At 41.7% G+C, this 19017-nt stretch overlaps 1 protein-coding gene across 3 annotated transcripts in view; it reads right to left on the reverse strand.

Moving 5' to 3' along the window:
- MAPRE2 (microtubule associated protein RP/EB family member 2) overlaps positions 1-19017 on the reverse strand; it is a 128405-nt gene that overhangs the window by 4008 nt on the left and 105380 nt on the right. For all 3 annotated transcript variants that reach the window (XM_025038678.1, XM_006919972.3, XM_006919973.2), the window contains one exon: positions 3344-3483. In XM_025038678.1, coding sequence (XP_024894446.1) covers positions 3344-3483 — 140 coding nt within the window. The remainder of the gene's footprint in view (positions 1-3343; positions 3484-19017) is intronic.

The raw sequence follows: 19017 nt of genomic DNA on the forward strand, positions 1-19017 counted from the left end.
CCCCTCGACATTTTTTTTTATCCTTTATGCATTTTATATTTATGCAGACAATATTCTTTAGAAGGTAAATTAAATCGTTCATGGTTTTCTTCAGGTGAAATCTTTCTGTATGTTGAAATCGCTCTTAACAGAATTTCCAAGCATTACTTTTGGAATGGAAATTTTTCTTCTTTCTCTAATAACTCTGGGCTTTTGTACACACTATTTATCTGTGTGAAATCAGTGATTCATTCAAATGTACTGAGCACACACAGTGTCCAGCCCTTCCTGCACACCTCACAAACTCGAATCCATCCTATAAGACCCAGGGATGCTGTTTCCTCAGAGTTCACCTCGCTGATGACCTCATGTAGCTGCTCACCAAGCAGTAGAACATTCGTTTGCTAACATTTAACTCTTATTTCTGATAATATAATTGCTTGGACATTGGTAAAAATTGAAGGTAACCAGCAACCTGAGTTCCAGGAGAAAGAAAACGCCCTTTATTCTAGAAAGCCTTCATTGCTTTAACACAGATCAACGCCCTCCCCGGGCTTGGCCACAGAATCCATCCGAAGCCTGAACTGGTGCCAGCAGATGGATCTGTGGCAGTTTTGGTGTCTGCCAGCTCCCCCTGCACAGGCAAGGAAGGTCTCTGGACACAGTTGACTCACAAAAACTAGATTTGTCTGCCTCTAAAGAGTGCTTTGGTCTGCATGATGAGCAAAGAGCTGAGCCTTTGTAGAAATACCCAGCCCAAGTCAGCCTTTGGTGGTATTCCAGATGCATTAGGTAATAGATGCACAGCTACAAACATTCCCTAGTAAAAACCAACAGGAGCTAAATTATATGATGAAAGATCAATTGGCAACTGAAATTCCATCTTCGCAGTCCCACTCATAAAGCCCAATGCCTCCCTGCCCCCTCACAAGTCACAGCGGAAGTCTATGCAGTGGAGGGGATGCTGGGGAAGGGACAAGTTCTTTTCCCAATTCTCCCCTCTCAGTGTCCCCACTGTGGGTCCTTCCAGCCTCACAGTCCGAGCCACAGTGTCTGCCTGGGCTAACCAATGCCCGTTCTCTGCACCCCACCTGCCACGCCCCCCCTCCCCCTGCCCTCCCGCCGTCCCTGAGCACAGCAGTGACTCCACCCCACTGCCTGTTTGCTAACCTGCTTTCTAGAAACTGTCCCTAATTATTTTAGTGATGTCTTTTGATTCATTTCTATCACTGGAATCATCTAGCACCAGTGGTACTTCCATAGTACGTCATGGGAGACTGCCTGAAAAAAGGCACGAGGCTGAGTAAATGAGATTCTTAAAGTTTATGGCACTTGTCGCTTTCTCTATTGCTATTGTAAGTCACTCTTCAGCCCAGGCATTTTCACTCAGCCATTCCCTTGTATTAGTGTCCTCAGATCTAACACAGTGATGCCTCTGTGGCCCCCTGCCAGCTTCAGGGGACACCCTGAAGGTGACACCCTGCAGGCTTCAAAAACAGAAAATGGAGGGAGCAGTAACAGAGAACCATGGAAATGGATCTGGAGTAAGAGCTCACTAGCTAGTTGAATGGCGGCTCGCAATTTAGGGTGTGTATGACCTTCCCTCTGACCGAACGGGAGGTGAGGGGCAGGCACACTGCTCTAAGTGAATGCCTCAGGGGGCAGGCAGGGAAGTGAAGCCTTTTGGAAGTAATGAGGGAATTATAACAAGGAGGCGGAAGACCACTAGAATGTTCCTCGCTTCTCACTCTCTCCTCTCCAGAGTGGCATCTGGATGGTAGGACAAGGTCATACCCCTTGGGGACATGGGGTTCTTTGTGTGACCGCAGAGCTAATGGAAGCACAGCCCACTTCAAGGAAAAGTGGGGCTGGCTGGTTAAGGCTGTAAGGGAGAGAGGGGCAGGAAGCACCTCGGGGTTCCCATGTGGTCACACTTTGGGCTGGAGGGTTGGGAACCTGGGTGTGGCAGAGGAGGATGACAGGGAAGAGCCAAACCATGAAGAAACATGAGATAATGAAGGTAGCAGAATCGGAGTACCTAAAGAGAAAAGAGTTATAAATCTAAAGTATCACGGACCCATGCCCGATGCTTTTTATGTTTACCCCATTTGCTTGCAGCCTGAGGCATGTGGCTCAAGGCTTGTTAAGGCTGTCCTAACTGCCTTTCATCGGAGAACTCATTACTAGAAATGCTGTATGGGCTCAAACTGAGACTCAGCAGGTAATAAGAACATTCCACAGTTTCTAAATCAAAGTCCCACCCACTGGATGACTTAATGTTTCACCTTTTTCATTAAAGTGATCAGAATTATAAAGAAACACCCTCGCTAAACAACTGCCTGCTTTTAAACTAGGTTCTTGACTGCAAATATACAATTATTTCAAAAACGGTTTCCACACTCTTGCTGGCTCATCAAGATCAGATTAATCACGGGGAATGGCCCAGCCAGCCCAGCTGGGAACAGCCTGAGGACCTCAAAGGCTCCTCTCCCAGTGGTGGGAGAAGCCAGGATAAAAGACCCTCCCCTCCTAACTCAGGACCAGGGTAGGTGGCTTTTGCAAGGAGCCCTTCCCTACCAACTGGTTTATTACTTTGAAAACTATGTATATATAATCTTTGGCAAAATGAGCTATTTGTTAGCTAGAAAGCGTACCTAAGCTTTTATATAGAAAATCTCAAAGGCAATAGGTTTACTGTAATCATGAAGAATATTAGATAAAAAGGAAAGTTCTACTTAAAATACAACTGTGGACTTTCTGATCACCCCAAAATTGGGTTCAGTATTTCTGTGGTAACAAACTTTGGCTGTTGTGGGAAGTGTCAGGGTTTTTGGTTTAGCTTGTGTAACTGTCTAACCTGCACAATCGCTGTACGTTCTACGAGGGGAGGGAAGGTCTCTATCTTGCTACTGTTATATATTATTAGCATCAAGCACAGTGTCTGTCACATAGAACAGGCTTAGCAAATAGTTGCTGAAGGGAAGAAAGGAGGAAGGGGGACCAACCCTAAAGCTTTTAACTCCATCTAGATGGGCAAGAAGTGGAGGTAGGCTATGGTCTAGCCTGGAGCTCATGACCAGTGCTGAGCTACAGGGAGGGGGAGGTTGGCTTGCAAGCTTGCATTTACCTGGGGCTGAGTCATCTGTCCTTCTGTCTCAATGTACAGCTTTGAGGTTTGTGACTAACATCTTTTATTCATAATGGGCCACCGATTTTATCTGCCCGAACAATTCCTTTTATTCTTACTTGCAATCACTGATTGTGCCTCACCTTGCCCCCCTTATCCCAGGCCTAGAGGGTTTTGCTTCCTCTCCCCTTACACCTGTCACTGCGCCCAGACACAGGGCCAGGGATGATGAGTTACCTGTTCATTAAGCTGTATGACCTGTGTTTCCAAATCTTTATCAGATTTGGATGCTGAGCTGCTGGATGAAGCCCTTTTGGCTGATGAGGGACGAGAAGGTGTGGATCCTGGTTTAGATGCTGGACTTGATTTAGCTGCACCTGAAAGTAACCAGAATAAATTATAAATATTGGCAACATTAAAAATGCCTTTTAGAAACATAGCAAATGTATGATATAAAAAAGTTTATTAAAATGTATAAGAGATACTGCCAGTGATCCCCTCCCATAGCAGAAGTAGCACAAATACACATAGAAAGAGCAAACACGATAAAATGACAGTGTCATTTTAGGCAATTAATTTAAATTCCTATTTTTTTTCCCTCAAGTAACATGAGATTAATGCAGTTGTCCTTTCTTCTTCCAGAGAGATAAGAGTTACAGAAGAGGGTTTTAAATTTTTTTTTTTTAAGGGGAAAGGTTCTTAAACTCAAAGCATCCCTACAAGCTGCCTTTCCAAGAAGAAAAAGACCTTATCAGAGATTAAAATTTTAGAAGAAATATCAATACGAATGTATTTTTTTTTCTCTTTTAATATATTTTCTGGCTTTAGCTACTGAAAGAGCCTGGACACAGTGACATCTCCATCGCAGTAAACATTCCTGGTGCCCAAGTGCTGGTTTTAAAATTTTATTCTGCAATAAAAGGGCTACTGGAGAAACGGCCGATTCCAGGAGCGGGGGCAGGGACAGTGCAAGGCGGGCTGCAACACCTTGTGTCAAAAGGAAGGCTGTGCTCAAGGGTTAGTGTCAAAGGCTACAAGGGCCGCCAGCTCGATGGGGCGCCCAACTAGACACACTTGGGAGAGAGTGCACACCAAAAAGAATACAGGCAGCAGCGCACTGTAATGCATCGATTAAATAAAAGCCTAGTCCATACTATTGGGGGTGGGGCGGAAGGGAGGAATATAAAGATCTTTATAGAACACTGACAGTAGAAGAAATGTTAGAACTAGAAAAATCATACCTTTGCAACACTCAGAACTAGTTCAGGAAAGGTTCACTGATAGACTAAAACATTAAATGAGAGGTTTTTGGGAAACAAGAAATTCACATGTCTCAAGGTATTACCCTATAATTACTTACTATACAGGGAAAAGATAAACCTTTACATAACGGGGAGATCCGGGGATCAGCACCTTAACCAAATGATTCAAAAGCATCACTAATAAGGATATAAATTAAAAAAAAAAAAAAGACCAGTGATTTCAGGTAAGACCTCACCTACATGGAGCTTGGCTCGTGATAGGCTCTCTCACTATCTAGAACATAGCACAGATATAGGAAATGGCCTCAGCAGCCAAAACAGAGGGTGCAAGGTATATGCAATGAAGTTTATACACTTCACGGATTAAGAAATTCAGGGTTGTTACGGGGCCCACCCATGCTCTTTTACTCTGAACGTGGTTCTGATTAGGTGGCAGCTCAGTCCGGTGTAGGTCCTCCTCCTGTGTGCTCCTACTGGCCCCATTCTTCACCAGAATGTCCCATACTCTGCTCCTCTACAAGGCTCTTGGAGGGCAAGGAGAATGTTACATTCCGCTTTGCAACACCAGTGCTTAGCACAATGCTTGGCTGAACATATATATGTTAAAGGAAAAAATATTTAAATACATACATGAACAAGCAAAGAAAACCTGAATGAACAATTCATTCAATTTTACATTGATTTCTAACTTTACAGTTTATCGGTACCGACAGATTAGAAAGAAGAGGCAAGGGGTTATGAAGGCTAAGTGTGCTGACAGCAGTTACAAGTTTCAAACACTCTCCTAATTATAAAGTAGCAAACAGGAGGACTATAAAACTTAGACTTATATGTTTTAGGTGCCTGAAGTCATTAGTTTTAGATGCAAAGTCATATATATCCTTAAGAGGCACTGACAGCGTCATACTCTTAAAATATTTTAAAATGAAATTGATATTCAAAGGGTAACTCTTCAGTGACCCAGAAATCTCATCTCTGCAGAACTTTCCAAAGATTCTAGAGAGCTGACAGTCTGCTTTATTTGTGATCCTTCATCTCTGTAGAAGCCCATACGAAACACTCCCGGAACACTATGTCCATGTCCCATTGGCCAGGTTCTCTAATTAAAGGCCAAGCCAACAGGGAGAACAGCAGGAGAGGCAGGGTGAGGATATGCTGACCTGGCAAAGAGCCTTCTCCAAGGGCAGTCACCAGCCAGCCTGGCTGGGGAAGCAGCCTTTGAAAAATTAAGTTACTTCAGACCTTTTTATAAGCGATACATCATACTTCAATTTAAAGAAAGTCTAACAGAAAGCAGATCAAAGACTGTCTATGGTCAACCATGAGCCAGGTAGTGATCTCTGCTCTCTGGGAGCTGACGGTCTCGTGGGAGTGACAGTCATCTATCTAAGAATCCCCAGGCATGGCCACATCCAGCATTCACAGTGTTCTAGACTACTTGACCACAGAGTATGATTTGGGCTGTGTTCCCTCTACCTAAAATACTCCTCCTCCTCTGAGTGACTAAGTCTACCATCCTCCAGGTCTTAGCTTGGATGTTAACTGCTCTGAGAAGCCACAGCATAGCACCCAACAGCTGTAATGGTACACAGTACTCTCCCCTTTATCCGATCCACGGTTTTGCTCATTGCAGTTTCAACCTGTGGTCAACCGCTGACTGAAATATTAAATGGAAAATTCAAGGAATGAACAATTCATAAGTTTGAAACTGCATAAGGACTGAGTAGCATGATGAAATCTTGTGCCATCCTGCTCTGTCCCACTGGGATTTGTACCATTCCTTTGTCCAGCATATTCACACTGTATATGCTGCCAGCTCGTTAGTCACTAAGTAGCCACCTTGGTTATCTGATCACTATCAAAGTATCACAGTGTTTGTGTTCAAGTAGCCCTTATTTTACTTAATAATGCCACATTCATATAACTTTATTACAGTATACTGTTATCACTGTCCTATTTTATTATTGTTGTTAATCTCTTACTGTGCCTGATTTATAAATTAAACTATCTTAGGTCTGTATGTATAGGGAAAAAAACATCATATATATAAGATTCGGTATATCCACGGTTTCAGGCATCTGCTAGGGGTCTTGGAAGTATCCCCTGTGGATTTAAGGGACTGCTGTAGTTATTTAATGCCTACTTCTCCTGTTAGACAAACTCCACAAGGTAGCAGTGCATCTGTTTTGTTTACCACTTTATGTTCCCACACCAATCACAGTGGGTAAATTCAGTCAGTAAACGGTTAACTGAGTAGGGAGGAGGAAGGTAGTTTGCACCCAGGCTGTCCAAGTCTCTGCCAGGTTCACTGGTCTCCTCTGAAGGAGACAGCCCTGCAGAAGGGACTTCCCTGGGGAACATGTGACCCACCCCCCACCCCCACTCCAGGCAGTCCTCCTGAAGCAGGTCAGCAACTATGATGCGGCTGGGTATAATAACTGAGGAGGTTCATCAAACACACTCAATGTTCTTATACGTTCTGCGTTATCCAGTCTCATGTAAATTGTAAAAGAAAAACATGAAAGGAATAGAAGCTGACTGCTTGTAAAACAGGGCTACCACTAATTATATTTTCAGGACATCAACAAACGCAGCTGGAAAAAAACCTGAAATGTTCGGTACGAAGTAAAAGTAGAAAAGGTCGCGGCAAGCCAAAGCCCCGTGCAAGGCCAAGTTATCAGGGAAAGGAAACTATAAATAAGCGGAGGAAGCTGCCTGGGAGGGAAACAGAGCATGGGAGACACGCTCTATGTGGCTCATGGCAGAGGCCAGAACTGCTGCAGTTACTGACAGCAGTTACTGCTGTCCCGTTTCCAGCTGCGCATAGCTTCACAGGAAAACCTGATTTTTCTTGAGAAAACACATCCCTTGTTACTTAGATATACTTGTGGGGGTCTGTCTCCCCAAACTGTGGTTCAGTCTCAGCCTTAAAGTGGCATGTGTGTTTCACGGATAATGTGAAGGTCAGTTGGGGCTCAGAACCCCTAGTATTCACCTTGGCACGCATGCCGGGAGTGTGTGGGTTAATCTGAGGTGAGAAAGAAGAAGGCAATGAAATCAGGCTGGGCATCCTCTGGGGATGGTAGAGAGGCGGTTTGGTCCACACCGTAACCAGTACTTGCTACAGGAGGGAGGACAGAACAGCTTCTGTCTCGCCCTTGGCAGCCCCCTAACTGGGAGTGCAGTGCAGGCTGGAGAAAGGAGAGAATGGAAAACAAATCTGGGAATTTTAGTAATAGATCCATTAAGTAACTAGTATTTGAAATTTAAATACTAGGGGTTTTGAAATTTTGATTAAGTTGTTTTGAAAGGAACATAATGGAAGTAAATATCTGATGAATGATGATATGAGAGATTAGCACTAGTTAACTGTACTCTTATACCTTCTAATGAATAAATGCAAAGAGTGCAACAGGAAAAGCAGGAAGTAGTTCTTAGTGTCTTTAGAAGTTTAGAGTTTTGAAAAAACATGCAATTAAGGGTTAAACTAAAACGCTTATTTTCAAAAGAATGCAAAGTGAGCTCTTCAAATCATCACAAAAGCTGTAATTTGATATGGAAGTAATTTACCTCTCATAGCTATCACCTGATTAACAGACAATAACAAATACTAAATACTAAAATTTATAAAAATGAAAATGAAATCATTTGTTCATTATGTTTAATGATTTTGTGGTTTACTTTTTAGAATAAATAATAGTAGACAATATCCTACAGTATATTACCCTCATTAGACAGTTAAGAACTATATATTTTTTGCTTTAAAAAGTCTTACTGTCTCCTTCAAAAAACCATTCTCTAAAGTGTACCCAGCTTTTGGGGGTGCCTAATATTCTTTTCCCACTTGCCTGGGTTGCTATAATAAGGATGTTATCAGAAAACTGTACAGTTAGCAATGTCAGTAAATTTAACATTGATAAGATACTTTATGTAAGCTACCATATGTATTCCAATTTTGTGAACTGACTCAATAATGTCCTTGACAGCATGCAATCCTGGTGTTGGACAGTGGGGTCTTCAACAGCTGCCTTCCTGCTTCCTAGAATGCCCCCAAGTCCAATGGTGATCGCACTCTGCCTTCCCATGACTCCTGGCTCATTGATACTTATGTGAAAAACATTTACATAATGGCTTTCAAAGAGTATCTACTTTGGTTATAATACAAATACAGATTTTTTTTCTTGCAGCTATCAAACATTTCAATTTTTTTCAAGCTGCATTTGATGACGTCCTGAAAACATAATTAGCGGTAGCACTGTTTTACGAGAATCATTTTCCCTCAAGCTTTTCTCTCCCTCCCTAATTTTGCCTTTCAAAATAAAAAGGAGTTACAGAAGCAGAGGAAAACAGACATAAATTCTGTACAAGTCCCTATAATTCCCTGACTTTACCCACTAGATATGGACATAATTTATAATGCTAGTCTTTGAGCAGTTGGTTCTTAATGCCTTAAAGATTTGGGGTATAAATATGATTCTAAGACATTTTAACCATACTTGTAAAAAACAAAGAGTGGCTTGATTCATTGCCTTAGTGAAGCCAGAGCATCACTGTATCTAATGTCAATAATTAGTAGCTTGTGTAAAGTCTATGGAAAATGCTACATTTTGGGCATATGAGGCCCAATGAATTCAGAATGATGTAGCAAATAAAAGCACTGTACTTGGCTTATCCTTCATGGCCAGGGCTCTGATGGAATTTAGAAATTCTTCTCACATAATCTGCCGTATTCTGTGTGCCAAAATCATAAACAGAAGAGCTAAAAATATGACGTTAATGCTGTTGACAAGAACCACAGAGACATTAAAAACATGTGCATGCACACACGCACATGCGCGCACGCACACACATACACACGTTCAGGAAGCAACCACTCTTCTGATCATCCCCTGCTTTGAAAGAATATTCCCTTCACCCTTGGGCCTCACTCAGTTAAAAACTCTGCTGAGGTGGGGCGTGGGCAAAATGGGTGAAAGGTAGTCAAAGGTACAAACTTCCAGTTATAGAATGAATGTCCTGGGATGTATTGTACAGCATGGTGACTACAGTTAATGTTACTGTGTTGTATATTTGAAAGTTGCAAAGAGAGATCTTAAAAGTTCTCATCACAAGAAAAAACTGTTTAACTATGTGTGGTTAGATCCACACCAGACACGTGGCAGGGGGTGTCACCCTGGCTCAGAAGGCTCATTCCTCCCAGAGCTATATACCTAAAATATGTTTGTATGTCAATTATAGCTCAATAAAAACAAATCAAAATCCCACAGAACAACTGAAATGTGGCAGAAGATACATCTCATCTACTTTGATTAGTTGTTTGTGGATGGATCTGACATTACTTCCTTGTCCCCTTTATGCTGGCAAATAGATTTTTTTAACTGAGATAATGAGCTCTGTTAAATAAGTAAGGCCAGTGCTGGGGGAAAGGGAAGGGGGCTGGACTGATGAGAAGAGAGAATTCCCGCAGAAAGAGGGTCTTCTAAGTGACTACACTGACACGAGAGCTATCACACTGCAATATGACATCTCCCACACAATTCTTATTACTGCAAGTTCAAGATCCAATCCTTTCCATCAAAAGTGCCTCCATTCCTTTACTGTGTATACTCTATAATCTGCTCTGGGGGCAAAAAAAAAAAAATGACTTGGTGGCCAGAGTTCAGCCCAAATGGAACTTTTAACAGGGTTCTAGGATGCCCTGATTCATGAGACCATTAAGAGGTTAGTTCTTTTATTCTAAACTTAGTAGTTTGTAGCCCTTAGGGTTCTGTCCAGCTAGTGCAGTCAGCGGCAAAGTCTGGATCTTCCTTTTTGCTACTTTAGTGTCGGCTCATAAAAGTAGGCAGGCTCCTCTTTCGAGCAGCTTGGGGCACTCTGTACAGCCAAGCATGAAGCATATTAATCTTGTGGGAAGGAAGACCTGGAATGAAGTTGGGTATCCTTCACCTTGCCCCTAGGAAGGCAGTGGTTTGGGTAGGGGACCTGCAGCTCAGTGGCCTTCATAGGAATCCCGGCTCTGCTACCTGCTGGGTGGTGTGATTTCTGCTGCTACCTGGATTTTCTTATGTTTTAGATAGGAATAGCAGTGCCCACTTCCCAGAGTTGAGACAAATAGATGAATAGACAAAAAGCTCTTACATAAGAGCTTGGCACATAGTAAGTGCTCAATAAATATTAGCTTACATTATTCTTACTCAGCAAATGAGACCAGACTCAACTAATGATGAAAACATACACAGGTTTCCCGTTCCTAAACACCAGCAATGTAAAAACCTGCTGAAATAAGGAAATGAGACTCATTTAAAGAAAATCTTTACAAAAATTTATTAATAACCTATTGATGGGCCCTCACTCTTAACCACTGCCTCCTTAGGGTCAAAGTGAACGATACACAACTCCATACCAGGTCTTCCTCCCACAAGGTTCGCCCCATTCCATGAACTATCTTGAAAATGAGTCTGCTGTAGCTCAAGTCTCTGTGCTTCTTCTAAAATCACTCTGATTCATTCCCTCATACAGCACATACTTACTGAACCCCTGCTGTATACCTTGCAAGCTACAGGCGATTGGAGAAAATAATGAATGAAACACAGAATGTGCCTGTCCTTGTGGAATCTGTTCTAGTGGAGGACATTAAATAATAAGAAATAACGTAATTCATTAGTAAGTGGCCTAGTAAACTAGAAGGTAAATGCTGTGGAAGAGAGAAGAGTAGGCAGGGGTAAGGCGTGCCGGCTGGGGGGTGGGTAGGGGGCAGTTTTAAACAGAATGTCAGGGAAGGCCTGAGTGCCCACCATGGGTCTTCTCCAGTCTCACTTCTTCACTCAGACCCATAGGACTTCCAGGGGCCACATGCAGCCCAAGGCCACTCAGAGAGACAGGGTCAGGAACATTAAGTTCTCTTGGTAGGAGTCCAGCACAGATGCAAGGAGCGAGATCCACACCAGACGCGTGGCGGGGGGTGTCACCCTGGCTCAGAAGGCTCATTCCTCCCAGAAGCCAACATCTCTTGCAACAAATCCGTAGCTACAACTTCCAGGATCTCCACGAGGGACAAGCCAGTTGCAGGAGTAACCCTTACCTCTTCAAAGCCTCGCTGAGAAAGATCTGAGCAAACACCTGAGGGAGGTGAGGAAGCTGGCTTTCTGGACAGCAAGAGCAGAGTATTCCAAGCAGGGGCGAGGCCTAGTGCCAGTGCGAAGGCCCTGCCTTGCCTGTTTGGGAATCAGGCCGGAGGCTGGGCAGAGCGAGCATGGGCACTGCAGAAGGACAGAAGGTTTGAGAGGTACTGGAGGAGGCAGGTCAAGTCGGACCACACAGGCTACTGTCAGGAAGTTGGCTTTCATTCTGAGGGAAACAGGAAATTGAGCAGAGGAGTGACAGGACCTGACTTCGGTTTTAAAAGGCTCACTCTGCTGCTGTGCGCAGAACAGACTGTAGGGAGGGTGAGGACAGATGCGCAACGGCCAGTTGGGAAGCTATTGCAGTTATTCCCCTGGGGATAAGTAGTGAATACTGAAGATGAGTTCTGTTTTGTTGTTGGCAAAGCGTATGCAATGCTATAGTTTAGAAAACCCTATTATATACCCTACAGAGCAGGCACCAAAAGTCCAGCCATTCTACACAAGCTACATTTTGTAACATTAACAGCAACAAAGACATTCTGTCATCCATAGCATCAGTTACTGATCCTAAGGAGAGTGCTGAAGGAAAAGCAGGCAGTGACAAGAGCGATGAGTCAGCTGGTGTCCCACCCAATCCACTGCTCAAGGATTATTACACAGTATGATAACTGCTCTGCCCGGGAGGGCAAGGCAGTGAGCTACGCTGGAAGTCAGGGGCCTAGCGAGGGTGCAGCTGCTGCTGCACTGAGAGCTAGTGGTGCCTGAGGGCGCCCCTTCCTGACCAGCGTCACAAAGCCTGCTCCTGCCATGGGCACGGGGGCCTGACTCCACTGAGCACGTCCAGCCAGTGTGAGCATTCACGGACTGAGTTACTTCTGCCCTGGTTACTGTCCGTGCTAGAGATGATGTGCTTATTTTTAGCCATCATGTGATTCTCCAGTATTTTCCAAGCTCTGCTTGAGTCACTCTGGTTTCAGAGAATTTTTCTTACGGGGAAAAAAAAATGCAGGAAAGAACTCTTCATCTTTAAATGGCTCGAGTATTAAAAATTCTAACTTTTAAATAGTTATTTGAACATGGTATATATATCTTTCAATAAACTTCTGACTTTTCATATGTCCCCTGTCTTGTTAGAAAATTAAGTGTGTCTGAAACATATTAGGTGCCGACTAATCACCACCTTAGTTCAAAATTCCTGTTTTTAAATTGTTCTCAGAGCAATTGTTCTCTCTAGGAATGGTGAGGATCCCCCACCCCCATGGAAACGATACGCACCAGCAGAATCCCAACAATAATTCAGGCATGTACCCCCTTGTCTCTTTACTGTAGCAATGAAGAAAGCTGGTGGTTGAATGAACCCAACAAACTGAGCCAGCCCAATGATAATAAAGACAGGGAGATATAACCACGACAGTGGCAATAGTGGGTGCCACTCCTAGCATAAGCAGTCATTCAGGCAAAGAGCTTATAAGCTTTGATGGCCATTTTGGGGGAACACAAGTACTTAATTACTTTACGATGTTCAGTCAAAGTCCCTATTGACTTACCACTGGCAAGCCTAGTGCTTTAGGTTGTTTTTCTGATGGTGTAAGTCTGTTGTCTCCCATTAACACTCTCTTACCCAGACTCCCCTGCAAAGAGAGACCTGGTCTGAGGCCACAGAGCAGTTTGGACCTCAGGCAAGTGAGAACCAGAGCAAAGCTCCACTGGAATCATCCACTCTACCCTACTTGAATTGGCGCCTGCTTCAGAGTTCTCTGCTTCCACCAACCAACCACCAAGCCAGAAATTTGTTTATTAATCATTTATCCTAAGCTTCCACTCTCCTTTACTTCTCATATCCAATCATCATCATGTTCTGTTGATTGTATCTCCTTAAAGTCTCTAACATCCCACATGGCCACGATCTTTGTTTAGGCCACCCTCCTCTCCCACATGGTTTGCTGCAACAGCTTCTTAGCTAGTCCTCTGGATTATAACTGTACCCCTTGCTTGTGTTCAGTGCACCAGAGAACAGACCTGTGCTTAACACCTTTCAATGACTTCCCGTAGTCCCCCCATTTTAAAGTGTCAACCTCTGTGACTGACAGATCCAATGTGTCCCCACACACATATAATGATCTCTACCTCCTGGTGCTCCCATATTTGTGTGGTCCCCTCCCCAAGTGTGTGGGTGGGATCTGTGACTTGCTTTCAACCAACAGAATATGACAAAGGTGATGGGATGGCACATCTATAATTACGGTACTATAAATATAACTGTTTTGCTTGGCCTTGAAGAAGCTCCCGTGAAGTAAGCGCCCATGCTGGAAAAATGCACATAGCAAGGAACTGCAGGCAGCCTCTAGAAACAGAGAGCAGCTGCCAGTAAGAAACGGAAGCCTCAATCCTGCAGCCTCAAGAAAACTGCCAACAACCCAAGGAAGCTTTCCCTAGGTGAGCCCCTGATTAGACCACAGCTCCAGCAGATACCTGGATTGCATCCCGGTGAGAAAATAGCTAAGCTGTGCCTGGACTTTAGAAGCTGTCGACAATACATCTGTGATGTTTTTAAGCTGCTAAATTTGTAGTAATTGTTTTTGCAGCAACAGAGCATGAATACAACCTCTTAACCCGTTATACGAGGGCCCTGCTCACCTCTGCAGCCTCTCTTACCATTGTTCGTACAGAACAAAATGCACTTCACTGAACACAGCACATTCTCTCCCGACTTCAGCACTCTGTTCTTTCTTCTTGCAGTGCTCTTTTCCGTACCCTTTGCCTGGCTAACTTCTCCTCATTCTTTATGTCTTGGTCAAACCTCATTTTTTCCCAAGAAACCTTTCTAGAATACACAAGACCAACTCAGGTGGTCTTCCTACACACCCGGACAGCCCTCACCTCACTTTACTGTTATTGTCTAATTTATTTTTGGGTTTCCTCACTAGGCTGTAACTTCTTTGAATCACCATGTTTCTATAAAACCTGACTGTGCCTTAAAAACATTTACTGAAAGACTAAATGAGAATTCAAGTAAAGCTCTCACAAAAAGGGTAAGGAATCTAATAAATAGGAATTATTTAAGAAATACTTTCTGAGCTCCTGTAGTGCACCATGCTATATTCTAAGCTACAGTATAAGCGGCTCCTCAGGTGATGGAGATGATTGGTTAGAACTTCAAAAACAGCCGTGTGTTGGCTAAAGTACTACATTTCCCTCGATCCAAATGGACACCACGGTGATTCGATTTAAATAAATTCAACAAATACTAAACAGGAAACGTCTATGTATCAGGCAATGGGGAAACAATGACTGAACAAGACAGAATTGGTTGATAGTTCAGTTCGCCCAATTCATAGGGAGTCTAGACAATTCTTCAAGTCAAAACTTTTCTATTCCCACCCAGCATACCAAGTGACAAGAAAGTCACTAATAATAAAGAAAAATAGGTTCACTGGTGATCTGTGATATTCTGCTTATGGAAACAGAATACATGCTAAGTCACTGCCTTTTGAGGCTTGACAAGTTTTATTGTGAGGCTGAGAAGCCAAACACCAAATTATTGTACCTATGGAAAGAGAAAAAATCTTTCATCAGAACAACACGTGGGATTCAGCTAATTAATATTTCAATATATAAAAGAATGACTCAGTGCTGGTTATGAAAGGACCCAATACTGTTTAAACAAGGGCAAGAATGGTTTGCTTCCCAGGTGCAGGTGGGACAACAGTGAAGGCCACTGACCCTCTTCCGCAAAGTCCTGTGTGAGGGGACAGAGTAAGGCATGCTTAAATACGTGCCAGTTTTGTCAGAGGGGCTTATTCTTCACTTTGAAATTACCCAGACCATCTACTCAGAGAATTATTTTAGTTGAAGGATTAGGAAATTGGAGATTAGTAACCCTGCTAACCTAGGGCTCGGTATTCTGGGCTTTATACACATTTCGGCTCTGGAGCTGATAAGAGGCCTGGTACCAGTGGCTTTCTTTGCAGTTCCTGCATTTATGAATGTGGATAAAACAAAGTACCTCTCACCCGAGAGCCTGTTGCAAGGATGAATGGGAATGTTTTTGAACTCTTAAAAATTATTACTATTAAAAAAAAAAAAATGCTCTCCAAATAGAACAGCATGTGTTCTGTTTTAAGCCTTTATACACTGCAGAGCCTTTTATGTCCTCTATACACTATGCAATTTGAATTTGGTTTGTGAAAGTTTACTGTGGTTCAGTATAGTGTGGGGAGGAGATAAGAACATAAAACAAGAGCATTTCCATGATATTTGAGAGAGGCAATCTAATACAACGGTTAAGAGTAGAGTTCGAAAGAGTATGAACTCTGGAATCACAGGTCAAGCTTCAAATCTTGTGTCCCCTACTTCTAAGGTGTGACCCTGGCAAGTTACTGAACCTCTTTGTGCCTCAGTTTCCTCAACTCTAAAATAGGGGTAATGATACTATCTACCATTTAGGACTGCTGTGAGGCTAAACTGCAGTAGTACATATTAGTGCTCAGAACAATAGCTGGCACTTAGTATGTTCTCAGTAAATATTTGCTAACTCCCTCTATATTTGATGAGTCCTACATTTTAAATGTTTTCCTTAACGTTTATGAAAAATTCTATTCATACTAGATTTAAAGAGTCATACGGTCATAGCACCATAACAGTTTTTAGGTTTTGCTCTCTTAAGCTTTAACAACATCCTCGTTTTAAAGAAAACTATGACATACTTCATTTTAAAAAGGCAAAATCATTAAAAATTAGAAATTGAATTAGTAAATAATTTGTCAAGGACGCTGTCTCAATAAGCAAATGAATGAGGATGGAAATGAAAAATGCAGGGCTCATCCACAGACATCACCAGCAGAGTCCTAGCTGAAGCCTCTGAATTCTCCATGACTCGTTGCTCCTGTCTGTGCCCAGTATTCCAGACTCACAGATATTCAGCATCCTGGAAAGGCGGAGCACTTCTCATATTTCATGCTGCGGTTTTTTTTATTATTAAAAGTAGAGACATGCAGCTTTAATTATTCTTTAAGGAGAAAACTATCCCAATATCTAGCAATGAATCCTATATGTCTTACATATGGTAGATGTGTAACCGGAGGAACAAAACCACCGATATCCCTCTCCTTCCAGGAAGCAGGGGATGTCCTCTAAGAATTTAATTGGGCCATTGTAAGTGTTTTTCTCCATTTTTTTGCAGTTCTAAATGTAGCTAAGAGAGCAGCCATTAACTGGTGTATGCACCTTAGCAATGAGGTGATTTCTTAATAAAAACAGGCCAAAGGGATGTAATGTGTGGATATAGGGCAGGAATTGGGTAAAAGATACATACCACTGTTCACATAATAATGAGAAGTGCTAACATCTATTTGAAAAGAAGTCTTACTAACTCTGGGACTGATAAGAAAAATGTATCTCTTTCTGGTTTTGAGTTGATACTGCATGATCTCTTAAAATTAACGTTTGGTCCTTGAAGAACTAAGTAGGTATGAGGATAGTGCAGGATGTGGTTAGGTGGCTGGGGACTGTGAAATAGCAGTATCAAGCAGATACACACTGGGAAGTTGTAAGAATAAATAGGCATGACTCATCTTGATAGGGAGACCATGAAGGGACAAGGGTGCCTGTGCCTACCCAACAGGGCTCTAGGAAGTCAGATGACATTATGGACTATACTATTCTAAAGAGAAGATATGGGAAAATGCATTTCTTAGAATAATGACTTTGGCGTGAGACCAACATTTGTGTTTAAAGAGTAGAGTTTCTTGAAAAGCGAATGAAAACTTGCATCTTGACAATAACAAGGAAAAGGAAGTCCTGAATAAAGACACAGGCCTGCAGCCAAGATTAGGGCCCCTTGAGTGGAATTTAACTTCTTTCATACTTTTTACTTGGACCCTAATTGAGTTAAGTGCCTGTTAAATCATAAACGTCAACACTCTTATGAGCAATATAACAAAATCCAGTCTCCACAACATGACATCACAATGTCTGGGATACAATCCAAAATTACTCAACATATGAAGCGCCAAGAAAAAGTGATATACTCTCAAAGGAAAAGATAATCAACAGATGACAAATGTGAGATGGTCAGAATGGTAGAATTAGCAGACAATTTAAAGCAGCTATCATAACTATGTTCAGTGAAGTAAAGTATGCTCATAATAAATGAAAAGTCTGGCAATCTCAGCAGAGAAAAAAATGGAAATTTTATAACTGAAAAAAATGCAATAGTTGAAGTTTTAAAAAAAAGCTCAATAGTAGCATGGAGATGATGGAGGAAAAAGAAGGTAAACTTGAAGATATATTAATAGACATATTAATCTAAAGGAGAGAGAGAATACTGGAAAAGTACCTCAGGGGATTATGGGATAATTTCAAAAGCTCTAACATATGGATAAATGGAGTCCCAGAAGGATAAAATAGAGAGAATGGAGGTGAAGAAATATTTGAAAAGATAATGGCTGAAAACCTCCTAAATATGGTAAGAGACATAAACTACAGATTTAAGAAGTTTAATAAACTCCAAAACAAGATAAATTTGAAGAGAACCATGATTAGGCATATCATAGCCACTCTACTGAAAACCAAAGATAAAGAGGGAACCTTGACTGCTCCCAGAGAAAAACAATATATTACATACAGGGGAAGAATGGTTAGAATGAACACACACTTCTTATTTTTGGAGGCCACAGACAGTGGAATAACATTTTCAAAGTGCTTAAAGAAAGAAAGAAAAGATCAGCTTGAATTCTTAATCTGGGGAAATATTCTTTAAGAATGAAGGTGAAATAAAGACATTTACAGAAAAAAAACCCCTCAAAGAATTTGTTGCCATTGAACCTGCTCTACAAGAAATGCTAAACAATATTCTTCGGTTTGAAGACAAATGAAGCCAGCAGGGAACTCAGGTGTTCAGGAATGAATAAAGAACACTGCAAATGATAAAAATATGAAAAACCATTTTTTCTCTTACTTCCTGTAAAAAATACCTATGACTGTTTAAAGCAGCACTGCCTAGTAGAAACATAATGTAAACCATGGAATTTAAAATTTTCTAGTAGCGACAAGAAAAATATTTTTTAAAAGACATTAACTTTAATATATGCAAAATATACACAAAGCATATTTTCTACATAAAATCAATATAAAAATTATTAATGTTTTATGTTCTTTTTTCACACTAAGTCTTCTAAAGTCAACATACATTATATATACAGCACATTTCAATGTAGAATAAGCACATTTCAAGTGCTCGAGAGCCATTGTATTGGACAGTATCAGTTTAAAATAAAAGTTTTAACATTTTCTTGTGGAGTTTATAATTTATGTAGATGTAATACATATGCCAACTATAACAAAGGATGGGGGAATGGCTGCCAGGGTCCTACATTTTATATGAAGCAATATGTTAATTCTAAGTACACTGTGAAAAGTTAAAAAATATATTGTAATCCTTACAGCAACCACTAAAAAAATTAATGCAAAGAGTGATAGTTAAAAAGGCAACAGATAAATTAATATGGAATGCTAAAAATATTTT

Source organism: Pteropus alecto, unplaced genomic scaffold, assembly GCF_000325575.1.
Source record: "Pteropus alecto unplaced genomic scaffold, ASM32557v1 scaffold146, whole genome shotgun sequence".
Taxonomy (NCBI): Eukaryota; Metazoa; Chordata; class Mammalia; order Chiroptera; family Pteropodidae; genus Pteropus; species Pteropus alecto.